The 19,626-nt window shown below is 38.5% G+C and overlaps 1 protein-coding gene across 1 annotated transcript; it reads left to right on the forward strand.

Moving 5' to 3' along the window:
- Nucleotides 1–438: 438 nt before the first annotated feature.
- LOC145050967 (uncharacterized) lies at nucleotides 439–1,691 on the forward strand. Its single transcript, XM_078999133.1, has 3 exons — nucleotides 439–951; nucleotides 1,201–1,325; nucleotides 1,481–1,691. Exons 1-3 carry the CDS (start codon nucleotides 439–441, stop codon nucleotides 1,689–1,691), a joined length of 849 nt encoding a protein of 282 aa, XP_078855259.1.
- Nucleotides 1,692–19,626: the final 17,935 nt, after the last annotated feature.

Below are 19,626 nucleotides of genomic sequence, written 5' to 3' on the forward strand. Positions count from 1 at the left end.
CCAAAGTACTGCCATAGAACCTTCTGCCCACATATCGCAACTCGTGCTATCCACATCCATCCATCCTCACCGTCGGCTGCCTTATGCATGCAAATTATACACAACCTTGAGTTCCATACTTTTAGGTAGACCATTCTTAAAAACAGCAAGAACAAAAATTGATGTCTATAATGGTACATTGTCTATGGAATTCGATGGGGAGGTCATCAACTTCAATATCTATGAAGCAATGCGGTACCCAAGTGATGTTAATCGTATAGATTGTGTTGATATGATCCAACCTTTGACTAAAAAGTGTTTTGAGTTGACTAACCATGATTTGTTGGAGTTAGTTTTGACAAGGAATTTTGATAACAATTTAGTCGAAGAGATTGCAGCAAATTTCAAGCTTGATGAGGAGTTGTTGGAAATTGTGGAGTTCATGGAAGAAAAAAGAAAATGAGGTATGATAATACTAATGTGAAACTGCCCACTTCTAACACAAAATTTCTTCCTTCTATTGTGCAGACACCTAAGCTAGAATTGAAGACTCTTCCACATCATTTGAAGTATGCATACCTTAGAGAAGAGAAGACTTTTCTTGTCATTATCGGCAACAAGCTGTCTATTGCAAAACAAGATGAGTTTGTGACTTTGTTGAAAAAGTATAAGAAGGTTATTGGGTGGACAATTGCTAACATAAAAGGGTTGAGTCCCTCCTTATGCATGCATACGATTCTCATAGAGAAAGACTTCAAACCAACCCGAGAGGCACAAAGAAGATTGAACCTACCCATGATGGAGATAGTAAAGAAAGAAATCATGAAGCTTTTGGATGCAACTATGATCTACCCCATCTATGATAGTAAATGGGTGAGCCCCGTTCAGGTTGTCCCGAAAAAAGTTGGTGTCACATTTGTCAAGAATTCCGAGGGAGATTTGGTGCCAACCTGTGTGCAAAACGGGAGAAAAGTTTGTATTGACTATAGAAAGTTGAATGCCTCGATGAGAAAATACCATTTTCCTTTGACATTCGTTGACCAAATGTTAGTGAGATTAGCGGGAAAATCTCACTACTGTTGCTTAGATGGTTTCTCAGATTTTCATTAAATTCCGGTAGCTCCGAAGGACCAAGAGAAAACCACCTTCACTAGTCCCTTTGACACATTTGCTAATAGGCATATGCCTTTTGGTCTATGAAATTTACCCGTAACATTTCAGAGATGCACGGTGAGCATTTTTTCTGAATATGTTGAAAACATCATTGAAGTCTTCATTGATGAGTTAACAGTTTATGGAAACTCCTTTGATAAATGTTTAAGCAATCTAATAAAAATTATGCAAAGGTGCATTGACACAGATCTTGTGCTTAACTATGAAAAATGTCATTTCATGGTGGACAAAGGATTAATTTTAGGTCATATTATGTCCCAAAAAGGCTTGGAAGTTGACAAAGCCAATATAAATGTTCAGGAAGTTCGTTTGTTTCTTGGTCATGCAGGTTTCTATCAGAGGTTCATCAAAGATTTCTCAAATATTATGGTGCTAATGTGTCAACTACTCCAAAAGATGTTGAATTTGAGTTTACTCAGCCATGCAAGGATGCTTTTGATCGTTTGAAGGATTTACTCACCTCCGCTACAATCATCCAACCACCTAATTGGGATCTCCCGTTTGAGATCATGTGTTGTTGGGTTTTAGTTCAAAAATAGTTTTATAAACTTGAAAAATATGGAAACGAAAGACTTTAATTTTGAAGTCACATAAACATTTTATGCCCACCAAGGATCTTCTTGCAAGTTATAGAAAGATTTAAACACCAACCAAAGAAGAGGTGAAGAAATACAACGTTTGTAGTCCTTTCGGTCCTCTTGGGAGGCTTGGAAGTTGATGAAGAATGTGGAACCTTTGATGCACCAGCAATGACTCAAATTGATGTAGATGCTAGTCCAAAACTCTTAAACTCTTAAGCTTGAAGTTCATAATCAAAGTATGAACTTCAAGAGAGTATAAATGCAAGTAATATCCAAGTCTTCAAAGCAAAAATAGAGAGAATGAGAGAAGAAGAGGAACTTTCGGCCATATGCCTCAAGGAAGGAATAAACACTCTTTCCAAATGCAAGCCCTCTTATTTATATGCATAAAGTGAAGTTATTAACCATTAGTCCTTAGCACTTTAAGCAAACTTGTCCCCATTTTCATAAGCATGTCTCCCATGTCGTTAAAGCATGATTAGACAAGTCATGCACTTCTTCTTTTTATGCATATATCGAAAATTGCATAAAGGAGAAGAAAGTTAAGTTTCAATTTTATAAACTTAAGGTTTATAAAATATAAACTTTTTCTTTTAAGTAAAAGACAAAAGCTTTTCAACTAGTCCAAAAGGTTGTGCATGTCTTATTAATTCATACCATACGAAATAATATAATGTTACTTGCTAATGAAAATTATTATTTCCATGAAACAAATAATTTCCAATTTACTTATAAGAGTTTTATTGAATATTTATTAAAATCAATTTCTAATAAATAATCAATTATATCAATTTGTTGTTAGTGTGACTCATTAGTATCATATGTTATTTAGCAATATCACTTTAATATGATTCTTGAGCATACTAGGCCTTTCAATCTCCCACTGGCGCAAGATTCATATTAGACCGATATAGTGGTGAACGTCTAGTAACATTTCACTGCCCCTAAGACCATACGACTGTTTGTGCCATTCTATCAATGCTCAATTCCCCAAAAGCTCAAAGCTACAATTAGTATATAAGGTAAGTTTATCAATTATCCCTTTGCTACAGACATCATGTTGAACATGAGATGCGGATCGTGATCAATCTCATTAGTTGTTCAACTTTTGGCAAGGCGCCTTAAATGTCTAACTCTCAACACATAAGAGGAACAAATCCCATCTTGACTACATAAGCCTCTTGCATAGTTCACACCATACTTGAAAATGGATTTTATAACTTCCCGGTTAAGGAACAACATTTGATCATTTCAAAGCATAGTACTCCCTACACTTAATCACCAATATGTATCTCAGGTGTTAAGGATACAAAGATAGTACATTTTAATCAAGTATCATTCATGATAGTGATCCATGAGATGATCTTGATGCGGGTCAGTTCAATACTAGTTCTCTAATAAGTACCTATGAAACTTGGTTACAACCACTTGCCTACATTCATCTAGTGAGAGTCAACCAATTCAATTCATATTAGTCTTACTTCATAATTGCTCCCACAATTATAACTGACTATGAACCTTTATAATAATAACATTATTCATGGATTAAACATGTTAATATAGAACACAACAAGTATTAATGTGATGACTATATCCCAATATATCACAACATTATCTAATAGTTTTTATTATAATGTTCCAATATCCAAATAATAAATCCAAATTAAAAATCCATTTCTAGATTAATAAAGTCATATAGCTGAAGTGTGACCATTCATACTTAGCTCAAAAGAATCACTTTATTAATGGATCTGTCAAAATTTAATTTGTGTGAATTCTGTGAATATTGTCATCTCTACACTTAATTTTACTCTAAGTATAGTTAAATATCTTGGAGAATATGATTGGTGTTCTTTTGTGACATAGAGTCTCTTATCCTTGAATGACAGAAATCAACATAGCACTTTTTGAGAGCAAGCTCCCGAATCTCAATAAAATCACACAAGACCCCAATACCATCACATTCAATGTCCTTGTAGCCTCATCTTTCTTCCGTAGAGAAAGTGATGGTAGTCTCCCACGGTTGGTGCAAGGTGAGCCCCATTTCCGAGTTCCTGTTGGGGACTCCAGTTCCCTCCAGCTCTAGCAGGACATCACTCAGACTCGATGATGTCAACCAAAGAATACTTCTGCAGATTCCATTCCACACGCCTTCGAGCCCATCCTGAGAGCTCCTAAACGGTTAGTCGTCGACCACGAAGACAACACTCGTGCTAATCTCCTTATTCCTCTCGCTCACTCCACTTCTCCCACTACATGGGGATCCACTTTTGTTGCCCCAGTAGAGACCGCATGTTACTTCTACACCCGGCGGGCGACTCAGCACCACGACACATACATGAGGCGTTTTGATCACCTTGATCAAGTTGTTCTCGAGATTCGTGCTGATTTGTCTACAATCAACGTCTCCGTCCAGCAATTGACACAAACAGTAAAAGAAGCTATGTAGCGTTAGACCCCCTGCGGTTAGTAGGTTGCCCTACCCTCTCCGAGTATCGAGGACGATGCTTAATCTTAAGCTTGGAGAGGGGTCTTTGTACATTAGGTTCTAGTTTCCACATGCATTTCATCTAAAAAGCATTTCCAAAATAATAATAATAATAATAATAATAATAATAATAATAATAATAATAATAACAAACAAAAAATCCAAAAAAAATTTACTTTTTTTTCATGCATTCATTTCAAAACATTCAAAAAAAAAAATTATAAAAAAAATACAAAAAGATTTTACTTTTCTTATTTTCATTTTTTTCATGCATTCATTTCAAAGCATTCAAAAAAGAAAAAAATCCAAAAAGATTTTACTTTTCTTATTTTCATTTTTTTTCATGCATTAATATCAAAGCACTTAAAAAAACTTACAAAAAGATTTTGTTTTCAACTATTTCTTAGTTTGCATTTAAAAAAAATCTAAAGGAACCTAATCTTCTTGAATCAATTAAAGTGGTAAATGAGTCATGGCTTGAGATTAGAAATTATTCGTTTTTCATTAAAAAAAATTGAAACAATCTATTCACACACAAACACGTCTCCCGAATCTACTCGTGCAAAACATAAAATGATAAGGTTATCAACACCGAAGCATAACAACCGGTATAGGTTAGCCCTTGGAACACACGGCCGGTAAGTGCTCAACCATACCCAAACTCCAAATTCAAAAGAATCATAAAATGAATATAAAATTTCAATGACCCGAATCTTTCAGCACTCTAAAAATTCCTTTCTACCTATTCCCTTCTAAATATCCTGCTTGGAGACATTGTGTCCAACTACACTCACGAGTCTTTGCACGTTTACATCAGCCCCCGAAAAATGTCTTAGAAGTCTCTCACGGTAATAGACTGTGAGGTGTCCCAACAATAGAAAGAGTCAATGACGAAAATATAAAGAATTAGGTCGAGCAAATAACTTAAATATGTAGATATGGTACTCTCTCCTCATAATTGTACTCCATTGTTTATGTCGTGTAAAAAAAAAGAGAGAAAAAAAAAGAGTCAATAAGTGGACAATTTCATAGCACTTGAGTTGCATAAATGAACACAACTAGGAAATAAGCTTGGCTGTCAAAAGATCCCCTTGGACTTGAACTTGAACTTATGACATCGGGGATGGTTGTGAACTATTTTGACTGATGTAAGTGGTTTGAAACATATAACCAATCTAGGTAAATATTAGGGAATTTTTATAAAATATTTTCTAGAAAAAGATTGTTGTTAGTCAATAAATAGCTGGAGTCGGCCATTGTCATACTTTTAAAAATGAAGATGATTGAGCATGTTTTTCATCACATGTTTTCATGAGAGTAAGACCATAATTTGTTCCATGTGCTTTTCCAAAACCGGTAAAGTGAAAAAGTGTTTGTAACTTTTGATTTTGTTGAGTTGTGTTTGGGAGTGGCAAAAAATCTTGTTTTAAATGTTATATATCTTTGTGGGGTTAATGCCAAGTTATCTTAAGGCACGACAGGTACACCTTCGACTGTATGACACAATGAGGTTAACTGGATTGAATCTGTTCGTTTTGATTTGTTTATTGCATTAATGCTTGAAAAAAAAATCTTTGAGGCTTTGTTAATCTTTTTGTACATATATTATTTTCATTGGTTTTTCTTTTATTGCATGCATTCACTCTTAATTCTGTTTAGGTCCTTTTCATTCCTCCCGTTCTTTTCATCTTAGTTTCTTTTTAGTCACCTATCGTCTTCTCTAAGGTGATTCTTCATTTTGTTCTTTATTGAGGACAAGAAAGGTCTAAGCTTGGGGAAGTTTGATAGGTGCATTTTATGCACCTATTTTGCATGTTTTTTTCGTCCTTTCATAACATTCTACTTCATAATTCTTGCATTTCGTTAATTATTTGGGCAATTGCATCTTTCAAGACACATGACCATGCCAAAAAACACATGGGCGAAAGCCATGGCTATGCTCAAAACACATGGCCTTGATTTAAGCACGTGAGCAGTTTATGAAAAAAACGAACGTCCCATTTTTCGGAGACATGGTTTTTGGAGCTTTCTCTGGCGATTTTGGAAGATTTTTTGGGAATTCTTGAAGGCTACTAATCATTGAAAACACTTTTGATTTCCGTTTGTAAGCATTAAACATTTCCAATTCCATCTTTCTTTTGGATTGACTTGTTTTTTAGCCATGTGTGGCTAAGAAAACCTAATTTCTAGTTTTTGTTCAAAACATGTTGATTGCTTGACTTGAAGCATCTGATTTGCTGTTTGATTTTTGATTCTATTCTAGTGATTATGTTTTTGTTTAAACTAGAACCCTTGAATTTGATTTGTGTTTGATTGGCCATTTTCATGAATTAAATTTTTGTGCAATTAATTAACTTTTAGGGCACATGATCGTTTTATTAAGTTAATAATTGGTAACAAACAACAAGTTTTCTTATTGTAAAACATATATCACATGTTTTCACACTTCCGAGCGTATGAGAAGAAATGAACATTGTTGTGTAACATCCGGATTTTCAGGGTTATTATTGTGTAGGTTAATCTTTTGATTAAATGAGAGACTCGAAGAGTTGAGGATCTAACTCGCCGAGTCGAGTCGGGTTTCTCACGCGGATTTAATGAGTTGACTTGACGAGTCAGGGGAGAGACTCACTGAGTAGGTTCTAGGCAGAGAAACCCTAATTTCATGGGTTTGGGACCTATTTGAAGGTCCTTATGGCCTTCATTTTCGACTACCTCACCCTGAGAAACCATAGAGAGCAGAGAGCAAGTTTGTAGTGTAAAAGGAGGGCTAATTCATCATCCTTTGGAGTGTCTTAGCAAAGGGAAGGATGGATTTTGAGTTGGGCTGTCTTGTGGGACTCAAATCTTCCATCATTTCGTTCAGAGCTGCTGTGAGAGGTAAGGATTCATGTCCATCTGCGTTTGTTTAGTAGATTTCATGAATCTAGGGTTTCTTCTTGCTTTATTTAGCTTGAATCTAGAGTATGAGAGGTCCCATGGTGAAATGATTCCTAGATCTGGACCTTAAGAGGTCCAGAGAGTCCCTTGCATTCTGCTTTGTGCCTTTTCCTTGGAGTTATGAGCTAGGGTTGTCATGATATGAAGGATTTCACCAAAATAAGCATTGAGAGCCTTGCATGTGTACCAAGATTCGACCTTTACGTGGTTATTTGTCGTAAGGAAACCAGATCTATGGATTAGAGGAACAGATCTGACTTCAGAAGATCAGATGAGTGTTGTCATGGGAGCAACTCGCCAAGTCCATGGGAAGACTCGATGAGTCGAGTCGGGTTGCCCCACGATTCGAATGCAGTGGAAACCCGTCGAGTGAAAGGTTCACTCGGCGAGTCGAGTGAGGCCTTAGAGGAGTCGGGTGACACGCATGGACACACCGAGTCACTCTTGTGCACTCGACGAGTCTGGTCAGTTTGTTGACTTTGGGGTTTTGGTCAACATAAGTAATAGAGATCATGGAGGGGTAAAATGGTATTTTACCCACTACCCGATTAGAGAGGGAAAGAGAAATCATCGGTTTAATTAGAGATATTTGACTTATGTGTTAGGCGGTGGCGGGTTCGAGATTCAAGTGTAAGGATAACTGCTTTATGCTTTCCAGGTGAGTCTTCTCACTATACTTTACCTTGAGTGGTAACCAGAGTTATGTGACAGAGTATCTTGTATGTTACTTATGTGATGTGTTGCACTGCATTATTTCTATGTGATTCATGTTGTGGGTATTCCAGAGTTTACAGAGTTAGGACCAGAGGGTCCATAGAGGTAGGGCCAGAGGGCCCACAGAGTTATAGCCTCGAGTGGCTAGTATGTGTTATATGTGATATTTTGGGGAACTCACTAAGCTTCGTGCTTACAGCGTTTTGTGTTATGTGTTTCAGGTTTTTTCAGGATCACGGGACGACACCGACTCGATTGTACGCATCAGAGGAAGAGTTATGTTTTAGAGGATCCTGTATTATTATTTAATTGATTATGGAGTCATGTTTTGTAACTTAAACAAAATGAGATTTTTACGAAAAGTGTTTTAAGAATTAAGCGAATTTAAATTAAAATTTTAGTTTGAAAATTTGGTGTTACAAGTTGGTATCAGAGCCTTGGTTTGAGGGATTCAGACGCACCTTCGGGTAAATCTGGACTCAAACTGAGGAATTGAGAAATTTTTTCAAAGAAATGATTTTTCTAAAGCGAATAAGAGTTCAAAGAGAAAACGAGAAAGAGCAGTGTGTACAATCAGCCAGAGCCCAAACGGTGATTTCCCAAAATACCCTTACTTTTGTGTTATGAGATATTTATGATATATTTTATGAGATATTATGCATGCTAGAGACAGGCTAGGTATTTCATATCTTAGGACTAGAGTGGCCTGATTTGTGATGCCTTAGCCTAGGAGTTGCTGTTGTATGTGATGTGCTTTTGAGTATGATGAGCGAGAGTATTCAGCAGGAATCCTTTAGGGGATTCGAGTAGAGGAGTAATCTAGAAGAGGTATCTATATGAGCATATGAGGAGTCTGCCGAGAGGGTAGCCAGAGGCCATGTGGGGCGAAGATGTTAGAGTTCGGTGATATCCTTCGAGTATGAGGAAAGCGAGTGGATAATAACCTAAAGAGGTTTTATGTACTGAAGGAGATGCTTCGACGCCCGAATGTTGCTTGCTTCATGCTTTGTGGAGCTCTCGATGATGGGAGTCAGCTACTAAGTGAATATGACGATATTCAGGAGGTAGATGGCTGGCATCATTAGGAGTTCTTCAGCAGCTGATGGCGGAGAATTGGTAGAACCAAGGGAGAGCCTAGGTAGTAACCTTAGCCAGATGAGTACGCTGGAAGAGTATAGCATTTCGCTGAGGAGCGAGCACGCGTGACGGAATTGGTGAGCGAGAAGGTTGAGCAGCTACTTAGGAGCTCTGGGATGGTCCGTGTGGAAAGTATGTGTAGATGTGGCACGTAGTACGGGCCCGTACTACCGAAAGCAGAGGACCCATACTCGATACAGGGAGTATTCTGAAGGTTCTAAGTAGCAGATTGAGGAGTGATGTCATGGTTCGAGTACCATGCATCGTAGCAGATTGAGGAGTGATGTTATGGTTCGAGTACCATACATCGTAGCAGATTAAGGAGTGATGTCATGGTTCGAGTACCATACATCGTAGAAGATTGAGGAGTGATGTTATGGTTCGAGTACCGTATATCGTAGTAGATTGAGGAGTGATGTCATGGTTTGAGTACCATACATCGTAGCAGATTGAGGAGTGATGTTATGGTTTGAGTACCATACATCGTAGCAGATTGAGGAGTGATGTTATGGTTCGAGTACCATACATCATAGCAGATTGAGGAGTGATGTCATGGTTCGAGTACCATGCATCATAGAAGATTGAGGAGTGATGTCATGGTTCGAGTACCATGCATCATAGCAGATTGAGGAGTGATCTTATGGTTTGAGTACCATACATCGTAGCAGATGGAGGAATGACGTCATGGTTCGAGTACCACGATTCGTAGCGGGTTGAGAAGAGATAACATGGTTCAGGTACCATGATTCATAGTAGATCGAGAGGTGGCCACATGGTTCGAGTACCATGATCCATGGTAGTTAGTGTTATTGATTCTACCAGTTATTCTGTGGTGATTGGTTAGAACGAGATCAGATGTGAAAAAGCATGGAGCCAGAGGGCCATGATGAACAAGTTTTAGTGGAGCATCCATAAAAAGGGAAATCGAGTTAGCTCCGAGGAATTGTTGGTAAGATGCCAATTGGAGTCACAAGACTCAGGAATGAGTAGATATGGCGGTTATGGAGGATTGTGGCATGAGTTAAGCAATCAGCCGATGGTGGAGATGTCATTTTCTGTAACCTGAGTGGTGTTATTTCTGTTCCTGTGGGAAACAGGAGAGGTATTGAGATTTTCGGTTTCCAAGGATGGGGGTTAGCCCTGTAGGGTGGCTTTGGTTTCAATCTTTCATCAGAGTATCTGGGCAGTATGTCTGCCGAGAGGTAATGTTAGAGCCTGAGAAGGTTGTCAGCGAAGACTGAGATGGTTAAGGACAAGGATACACCCTATCTGAGCATAGTAGGGCATGTATTAGTTGCAGCAACAGGTGATCAAGAAGAGGGTATTGGGGTGGTGGCTCTTATTGTCTATGATGAGTATCGAGTGTGGTATCGAGGAATCCACTCTTATTAAAACCCACGTGATGGAACATTGGTTGAAGAGTCGAGGATGAGGAATATGTAGTTTGTTATTTTCAGACTGAGAGTCAGGGTTACGAATGGACAGTTGAGATGTCCGGTAGTGGGATGGTACGAGATTCTGAATGACTAGAGGTAGTCATGATGAGAAGTTTCTGAGGATTTCATCGGAGATTCAGAGAATTTGGAATTGCTTGACCTCCATCAGGGAGATCATCGAGCATTGCGTATCACCTTCCAAGAGTAGGTGTGATGTTATTGGTAAAAACAGTCTGTGGGTTAGATTGTTGGCGAACCAATTGGTGATGGATCAAACCCTAAGTGAGGGAGGACCGATTACTTTTGAGGAGATCCGAGAATTGTTCAAGAGAGATTAGAGAACTGGATAGAGAGGCATGTGGTGCGAATTCCTGAGGCCAGAGTTATTGGTGGTCAAGGAGAGGTGCAGAGCGAGATAGTGCATGTGGTACGTGTTTGAGAAAGGACGAGTGTCTCCATGGCAAGTGGTCGTTGGTCGGAGACCTTGTGGTGGTTAGGAATCCTTCAAGGTTAAAATGGTGAAATCAAGGTGGTTGGCTTGCGAGGTTAGTTCGACGGTTGAGAATTTCTGGTTCAGAGTATGGGCTATTATACGCAGTATGGGAAGGAAAGAAGTTGATTGAGCGACCAACCTCAGGGTCGGTCAGTGTATTCTTGCATGTGTTTTGAGCAATAAAGGAGGGAGTTTCGGATGGTTTTCATCATGTTCCGAGTTATTGTCGATTCTTTAGTGTTTCGATTGAGAGTTGGGATACTCCGAAGTTGCGCGTTGTGAGAAATGAAGGATAGTTATGATATCCTGAGGGAATGCATGGAGGTATCCGTGTATAATGTCGTACGTATGGGATTGGTGGTTAAAGAAGGACATTGTGATGTTCTGCGATGGTGTTCCGGGGTATCCGAGTATGATGTCCTGAATTCCGAATTATATTAGAGTCGTGAATTTGAGGCGGCAAGTGGTGAATTAAGTATCTACGGTTCCAATGGGAGCCCTTCGGGTATTGACATCAAGAGGGATTATTCAAGAATATGGATTTCGGCAGGGAGGGATGTTTTGTTATGGCGGTTGCCGTCAGATTCTGTGATGCTACGGGGGAGTCGTAGTACTCGCTAGTCAGAGAAAGGGTGTTGTGATGCTACCGGGGGGGGGGGGGTAGTACTCACTAGTCAGAGAGAGGGTGTGGTGATGTTACGGGGAGATGTAGCCCTAATCTACGAGTTTTGGGAGACTGGTGGTCGGATCAGGGGCGTGACAGGGGTCTCCTTAACGATCAGGGGTCGTTATATTCTGAGTTAAGGTATGGTTATCGCAATCAGAAGGAATTTGGGAAGTGATGTACGCATGGGTTGCGGGTCATGAGTCATGAGTAAAGTGGTTCGTTGGAACGAGTGGTTCCCACTCTGGGTCAGACCAGACTCTCGAGTTGAGTTTGGCTCTAGTGGTGCATTGAGTAGGCGAGATGAGATTCTGGATTCTGAGGTGGGTTCCAAGATGAAGGGTATTGTTCTCCATCTGATTTCTTAGGCATGTATAGGTCAGTGCTCGGGTGCGGGAGATACCGCGAGATGTGCGGAGATATGTGCAGCAGACATTAGAGGTCGGGGATAAGTCGATCTTCGGTTGTATTGTAGTTTTCGTTTGAGAATTTTGTGACTTGTGTGTCACAGGGCCGAGATAGTTGATGCGAATAGGAAGTCAGTGAGACATTTTGGATCATGTTATGGGTAACCATGGAGGTTCAACTATGGGGTTGAGGTCAGACCTCGTGTGGTGTTAAAGGAGATATGGAATTTGGAGTTGAGGCTTATGAATGTGATGTTTGAGGACACTTCTGAGCAAGCATGGTTATTCTTTTGTGTCTAAGGGCAGAGTGTTGGGGATTCTTTGTTCGGATGGTTTCTGACAGCAGTCTAGTAGATGTGCCACGATGGAGTGTGAGCCCTTTATTTTGTGGGGCGTGATTCGTATGATTTAGCATGATCGGCTTGGAGGAGAGATAGCTGGTTGTTGGATGTGGTCTTATGAGAATTAGAGAGCCAGTGAGGAAACTGGGTTGATATTCGAGGAGCAAATATCATGGTGATCGCTCAAGTAGGCGATCTGGCGGCCACTAGAGTTTCCGGTTATTGGGAAGGAGTATTTTAGCGGCGAAAGAGTTGGTTTAAACTCTGGTTTTGAAGGTTCTATGTGATTTTGGGTGTCCATAGAGAAAGACATCAGTGTGGTATGAAGATCATTTCGATAGTGCCTTTCGGGTTAATGATTTAATCTATGTGTGGTTAAGGAATGATTTCGAGGGCGAAATCTAATTCAAGTGGGGGAGAATTGTGACATCCGGATTTTCAGGGTTATTATTGTGTAGGTTAATCTTTTGATTAAATGATAGACTCGACGAGTTGAGGATCTAACTCGCCAAGTCGAGTCGGGTTTCTCACGCGGATTTAATGAGTTGACTTGACGAGTCAGGGGAGGGACTCGCCGAGTAGGTTCTAGGCAGAGAAACCCTAATTTCATGGGTTTGGGACCTATTTGAAGGTCCTTATGGCCTTCATTTGCGGCTACCTCACCCTGAGAAACCATAGAGAGCAGAGAGCAAGCTTGTAGTGTAAGAGGAGGGCTAATTCATCATCCTTTGGAGTGTCTTAGCAAAGGGAAGGATGGATTTTGAGTTGGGCTGTCTTGTAGGACTCAAATCTTCCATCATTTCGTTCAGAGCTGCTGTGAGAGGTAAGGATTCATGTCCATCTGCGTTTGTTTAGTAGATTTCATGAATCTAGGGTTTCTTCATGCTTTATTTAACTTGAATCTAGAGTATGAGAGGTCCCATGGTGAAATGATTCCTAGATCTAGACCTTAAGAGGTCCAGAGAATCCGTTCTATTCTGCTTTATGCCTTTTCCTTGGAGTTATGAGCTAGGGTTGTCATGATATGAAGGATTTCACCAAAATAAGCATTGAGAGCCTTGCATGTGTACCAAGATTTGACCTTTACGTGGTTATTGGTCGTAAGGAAGCCAGATCTATGGATTAGAGGAACAGATCTGACTTCAGAAGGTCAGATGAGTGTTGTCATGGGAGCAACTCGCCGAGTCCATGGGAAGACTCGATGAGTCGAGTCGGGTTGCCCCGCGATTCGAATGCAGTGGAAACCCGTCGAGTGAAAGGTTCACTCGGCGATTCGAGTGAGGCCTTAGAGGAGTCGAGTGACACACATGGACTCGCCGAGTCACTCTTGTGCACTCAACGAGTTTGGTCAGTGTTGACCGTTGACTTGAGTTGACTTCTGTTGACTTTGGGGTTTTGGTCAACATAAGTAATAGAGATCATGGAGGGGTAAAATGGTCTTTTACCCACTACTCGATTAGAGAGGGAAAGAGAAATCATCGGTTTAATTAGATATATTTGACTTATGTGTTAGGCGGTGGCGGGTTCGAGATTTAAGTGTAAGGATAACTGCTTTCTGCTTTCCAGGTAGACCTGGCAATGGGGTGGGTTTGGAGCGAATTGACCTTGATCCAAACCCTTTTAACAAATTTCAAAATCCGATCCAAACCCGCTTCGTAACCCGCAGGGTTTTGAATAATCAAACCCATACCCTTATCCATCGAATCAACAGATATCCAAACCCGCCCCGTAACCCATACGTTTTTTGAATAATAAAACACATTTTACTTAAATCATAAAATCACATTTATTAAATAAAACTAAGTTTTGTTTTAGAAAACACATTATGTACTCAAGGACCTTCTACTGGAATTAAAATCATTATTTTAGTTACTTCCTATTAGTTTTTGACCGTCAATTGCATTGATAGAGAATAGACGTTACAAACTTTCTTCCGGTTGATAAATAACCTTATTAATTTACAAATGAAATTGGTGATTACATGATGAAATATAAATGAAATGAAATCATGAATCTTGGGAGAAGAGTAGAAGACTGGAAGTCTAGAAGTTGAGTCCTTGACTCCTATGTAAAAATAATTTAGTCTTTGGCCTTTTATCTTTGGATTTCTGATTGGAATTTAATGTAAACTTTAGGCAATATAAAATATAAATTTATATTTTTAAAATTTATACGGGGCGGGTTATAAACGGAGTGGATTGGTGCTGATCCATACCCGACCCTTTTAATAAAAGGGTTAGCGGGTACGGGTCGTTAACGGGTAAACGGATTAAAAACTATGCTCCAAACCCATATAATTGTTAAGGGTTTGGATCGGATCAGGGTCAAAACCTGATCCATTGCTAGGCCTATTTCCAGGTGAGTCTTATCACTATACTTTAACTTGTGTGGTAACTAGAGTTATGTGACAGAGTATCTTGTATGCTATTTATGTGATGTGTTGCACTGCATTATTTCTATGTGATTTATGATGTAGGTATTCCAGAGTTTACAGAGTTAGGACCAGAGGGTCCACAGAGTTAGGGCCAGAGGGCCCACAGAGTTATAGCCTCGAGTGGCTAGTATGTGTTATATGTGATATTTTGGGGAACTCACTAAGCTTCATGCTTATAGCGTTTTTTGTTATGTGTTTCAGGTTTTCTCAGGATCATAGGACGGCACCGGCTCGATTGTACACACCAGAGGAAGAGTTATGTTTTAGATGATCCTGGATTATTATTTAATTGATTATGGAGTCATGTTTTGTAACTTAAACAAAATGAGATTTTTACGAAAAGTGTTTTAAGAATTAAGCGAATTTAAATGAAAATTTTAGTTTGAAAATTTGGTGTTACATGTTGGGAAGCTTGTACAAAACTTAATGCAATTTTTCAATACAATCTCAGAGCGTGTTTAGGTTGAATTAGTAAAGCTAGGTCTAGTCAAACAGCATGTTTTGGTTATATAATTCGATAAGCGAGAGGTATTAGAGCGTGTTAATATCTTTCAGTACCAACTTAGAATAACAATCATGAATTACATCAAGTCACAATCAAGTTAAACAACAACATTGAGAACTAGAACTAGAACCCTTTAATCAAATTGTTTACAAGTTTATTTTATTTTCTACATGTTTTTAAAGTAGAGGGTTATTTTAGTATTTCACTTTTGCAAACAAAACCCCCTTTGGTGATCAAAGTACCTTGCGCAAAGAGGTATAGACTTTTTGGCCATGTCACTGTGGTTCATTAAAGCAGTGTATTTGGAGTTTTTTGTACCCCTATTATTTGTTGGGTTTGACACGCCTAAGAGGTATAGACTTTCATGGTACTAAGTCGCCCGACGGGTGAAGATGTAACATGCGGTCTCTACCGGGACAATAGAAGCAGATCTCCTGCAGTGGGATGAGTAAAGTGAGCAGGGGAACGGGGGGATCAGCCCGAGCTTCGTCTTCGTGGTCGACAATCATCCACTCAGGAGCTCGCGGGATGGGCTTAGCAGGAATATTATTTGGTAATAACCATTGCGTCTGAATGATGTCCTCCTTGAGCTAAAGGGAGATGAAATCCCTAGCAAGAACTCAAAAATGAGGTTTTTTCTTTACCAACCATGTAATATTACGATCACTCTCTTTGCGGAAGAAAGATGAGGCCTCAAGGACATTGGATGTGAGGGTGTTGGACCCTTGTGTGATTTTCTCGAGATTAGGGCGTTTTTCCTCAAAAAGTTCGGCACAAGCAAGGCAAGTGGCAAGATAAGTAACTATCCCGCCATAATGAATGGGCTGAAATCACTAGTAGAAATCTTGAAAATTTTGAAGGCGATAAAGGCGCCAAAATGTGGTCTTTTAAGTCCAATGACCATGCACCAAAGAATTTCTAGCTCCATTTTACTGGCTCTGCTTGCACCTTTATGGGGGAAGACAACATTAGAGAGAATTCGGAAGGCCACCCTTAAGACCGGATGAATGATATAAGAAGCTTTGGTGGCTTGAGCCTCATAAGGATCCACCTTGTGATTTCCATCCAAAAGTCCTTAGCTTTAAAAAGGGCATTTTTTCTCACCAAAATCCTAAATGAGGACCATAAGTATTGATCGTAGAGATCCCTACAAATCTACTAAGATCATCTAGCCTTGAAAAAAATTGCAATTGCATGAGGCGAAATGAGAGTCTTTTGGTATCATCATTGAACTCCAGAGATTGTAAGAATTCAAGAGTTGTATTTTAAATGAATCCATAGGTGGTAAAGTTAGGATCATCTCTCCCCCCCCCCCCCCCCCCCCGATATTGCTAAACAATTAAAGGACACCATCATAAATTCTTACTTTTTGAGGGGTGGGAATATCTACAAACCGTTGTTGAGCATAACGGTCATGTTGCGCAAGAGAACGATACATAGTGGTGGTGACACCATACTTGGATTTACATTCCTCCTTTGGAATCTTGCATTTCGTCATGGTGCTAACAAGCCAAATGTATATGACAAACAAAGGATGATCAAAAGTTAAAGCACAACTAGACAAAGTATGACCGGAAAGATGAAGCACAACAACTGAGAGACAGGAATGTATAATTATATGAAGCGCATGGATGGAATTTCAACAATTCTAGTCAAACAATCTTAAGATTCATGTATAAAACTTGAGACATGGAAGGAATTTACCAGTCAAATGCTTAAATCAGTAACGAGTGCTTGACTTTTTCACTTCATCTTCAACCTCAAGAAAGCATGAACTCATCAATGGTGGAATGTACAATTAGAGGTAAAAGGTTCAGTCTTCCTTCCAAAACACCTCCCCAAGCTTGCTCTTGAAGCTCTGCATAAGAATTTTGAAACATAATACAAGAATCAAGTAAAATTTTACAAAACAAAAACTAGGGTTTTACGTAAGATCCAATTTTTACATCTTCATGGGGAGAATTCAACCTAGATGATGAAGGAGGTGAAGTTAGGAAGCAAAAATTACATACCTTGGTGCTTTAAGTGCTTTAATCTCGTATTGATTAAAGAGATTGAAAGAAAATCAAAAGTTTATTAGGGTTAGGAGAGTTTTCGGTTAAGAGGAATAGAAAGGAGGGAGGACGCACCATCGTGAGTTTTATGTGAGAGTCAAGAATGGTCAATCGGGTTTAAAAGATTACCTGACCAAAACACATGGTCACATACCCTAAAACGCATGGCCAATTGAAGCATGTGATATTTTTAAGAGAACACCGTGCATTTTTTTTTCAATTGCGATGATATGCGCGGTAGAGCCTAAGGTCGTGCGTTTTCTGCTCTTTGCCCGTGTGTTTTATGAGTTGCCCTTGTGTTTTTTCCGAAAAACACTGAACACACGGTTCTGAAAAAGACCGTGCATTTTAGACGTAGCCCCATGCCTTTTACCCTTGTCGACGGTAAAAAATGAGACCTTGAGTTTGAAGCTTTGGACCGTGCGTTTGTGAGGGTAGAAGAGTAAGTTTACTTGCCTTTTAAATTGGATAAGAGTCCAGCGGAAACAAAAGAAGTAATTCAACCAATGTTTTTGGAAGAAGGAACTTAGTTACATTCTTCCTTATTTATATAAATGACCAAAATACCCTTGTTATATATTGAGATAGAGGGAGGACCTTTGATAGTTCAGAGAGTTGAGAGTGCATTCCATTTTGATCATGGTTGAATTTTGGACAAAGAAACAAAACACCAAAAAGCTTATGATTCACCTTTCATGGTGAATAATACCGGAAAGAAGAGTTCACTCATGCCATGTGAGAAAAAAAAACTATTTGTTTCAAATATTTGCAAAATAGTGTGTGTAGAATTGAAAAACATAAATAAATTAACAACCAAATTTTGTTTCATTGCAAGGTTTGTCCTAGGCACCACTGACAATGTTAAAAAAATGTTTAAAAAAAGTTGATTGTATTTAATGACTTAAGATGAAGGAGATTGAGAAGATGAAGATAAAGGAAAAAAGTAATTTTACTTAAAACCCAAAAGTTAAAACAAAATTAACATCCAAAAAAATAAAAATAAACTAACTATAATCTTTTTAGTTTCCTGTTCATGTTTTTTTTTCACAAATCGTTGGTACCCTCGATCTTAAGCATTGTACTTTATTTGTTACATATTGGCATATTGCTATTATTGGTAAAGAGATTTGGAGTATGTTGCAATAACGAGTAAGGAATTGTAATTATGCTGCTATTATAGATTAAACATCGCTAATTCCCTATCGTGGGTAAAAAATAAAGTATATTGCCTGTATTGATAAAAAGAATGAAATATGTTGCCAAAAAAATAAATGAAGAATAATAACTTTGTCATGATAGAGTAACAATTATATAAGAAGAGATCTTGGAAGCTCCAATGAAGACAAACTTCTTTGAAGAAAGTTATTCACAAGATATACATTTGTGTCTTCTGATGATCTGAAGCAAAAAATGACATATCACAAACAACAATAAATTTTGAACATATTTAGGAAGCATATGGATTTTCTTTGGGTTTTAACATGGAAATGAAAGAAAAGCAGAAGACAGGGACAAAATGGTCATGTTCAGATATTTAACATAGGTGTTATAAAGTTGACGACCCATGGACCAAAAATGTTATGAAAGCATGAAATGAGTACCAAATTTTCAAAAAATATTCTTTTTTCAAGAATTTTTTTTTCAGGGATTGGTGAAGAAGACAATGGCAAAATGGTCATTTTCATAAATTTAACATATAGGCTATTGAAGTTGCAACCCTGAGACCAAACACATTTTGACACCATGAAATGAGTACCATATTTTCAAAAAGATTCTATTTTTAAGGATTTAGGGTTTAGTTATGTATTCCTTCAACATATATGACAATTGTTTTTAAGGATAGACATATAATTCTGCTGAAATGTCATCATGCTCCTTGAAAATGGAAATGAAAGAGATGAAGATGAGAAGTACACATTTAAAAAACAATAAATAAATTCAATGTAAAGCAATATGAACTGATGATTAAGGAACCGACTACTATCTGTTTTTACTTATACTCTCCGTTTTTCTATCCATAAATTTCAGCTAGTGAAAAGAATAGCAGAGATTTAGGCTCCTCCAAAAAGCATCCAAACACAAGAAAGCATCACTTCATTATGAATTTCACATCAATAACTTTTAACATAAAAATAGATTGAACTATTTGCTAAATGAAAGCACTTTTTATCAAGTCAAACATGGATATAAATACAAATCCTGAAAATTTAAGACATCATTATCAAGGTAGAAGTTTATTAGTGCAACACTTATTGGGTTCCGTCATGATATATACTGACT

The sequence above is a fragment of the Lactuca serriola genome, chromosome 5 (genome assembly GCF_051521515.1).
Source record: "Lactuca serriola cultivar US96UC23 chromosome 5, Lser_US96UC23_V15, whole genome shotgun sequence".
In the NCBI taxonomy this organism is placed as follows: Eukaryota; Viridiplantae; Streptophyta; class Magnoliopsida; order Asterales; family Asteraceae; genus Lactuca; species Lactuca serriola.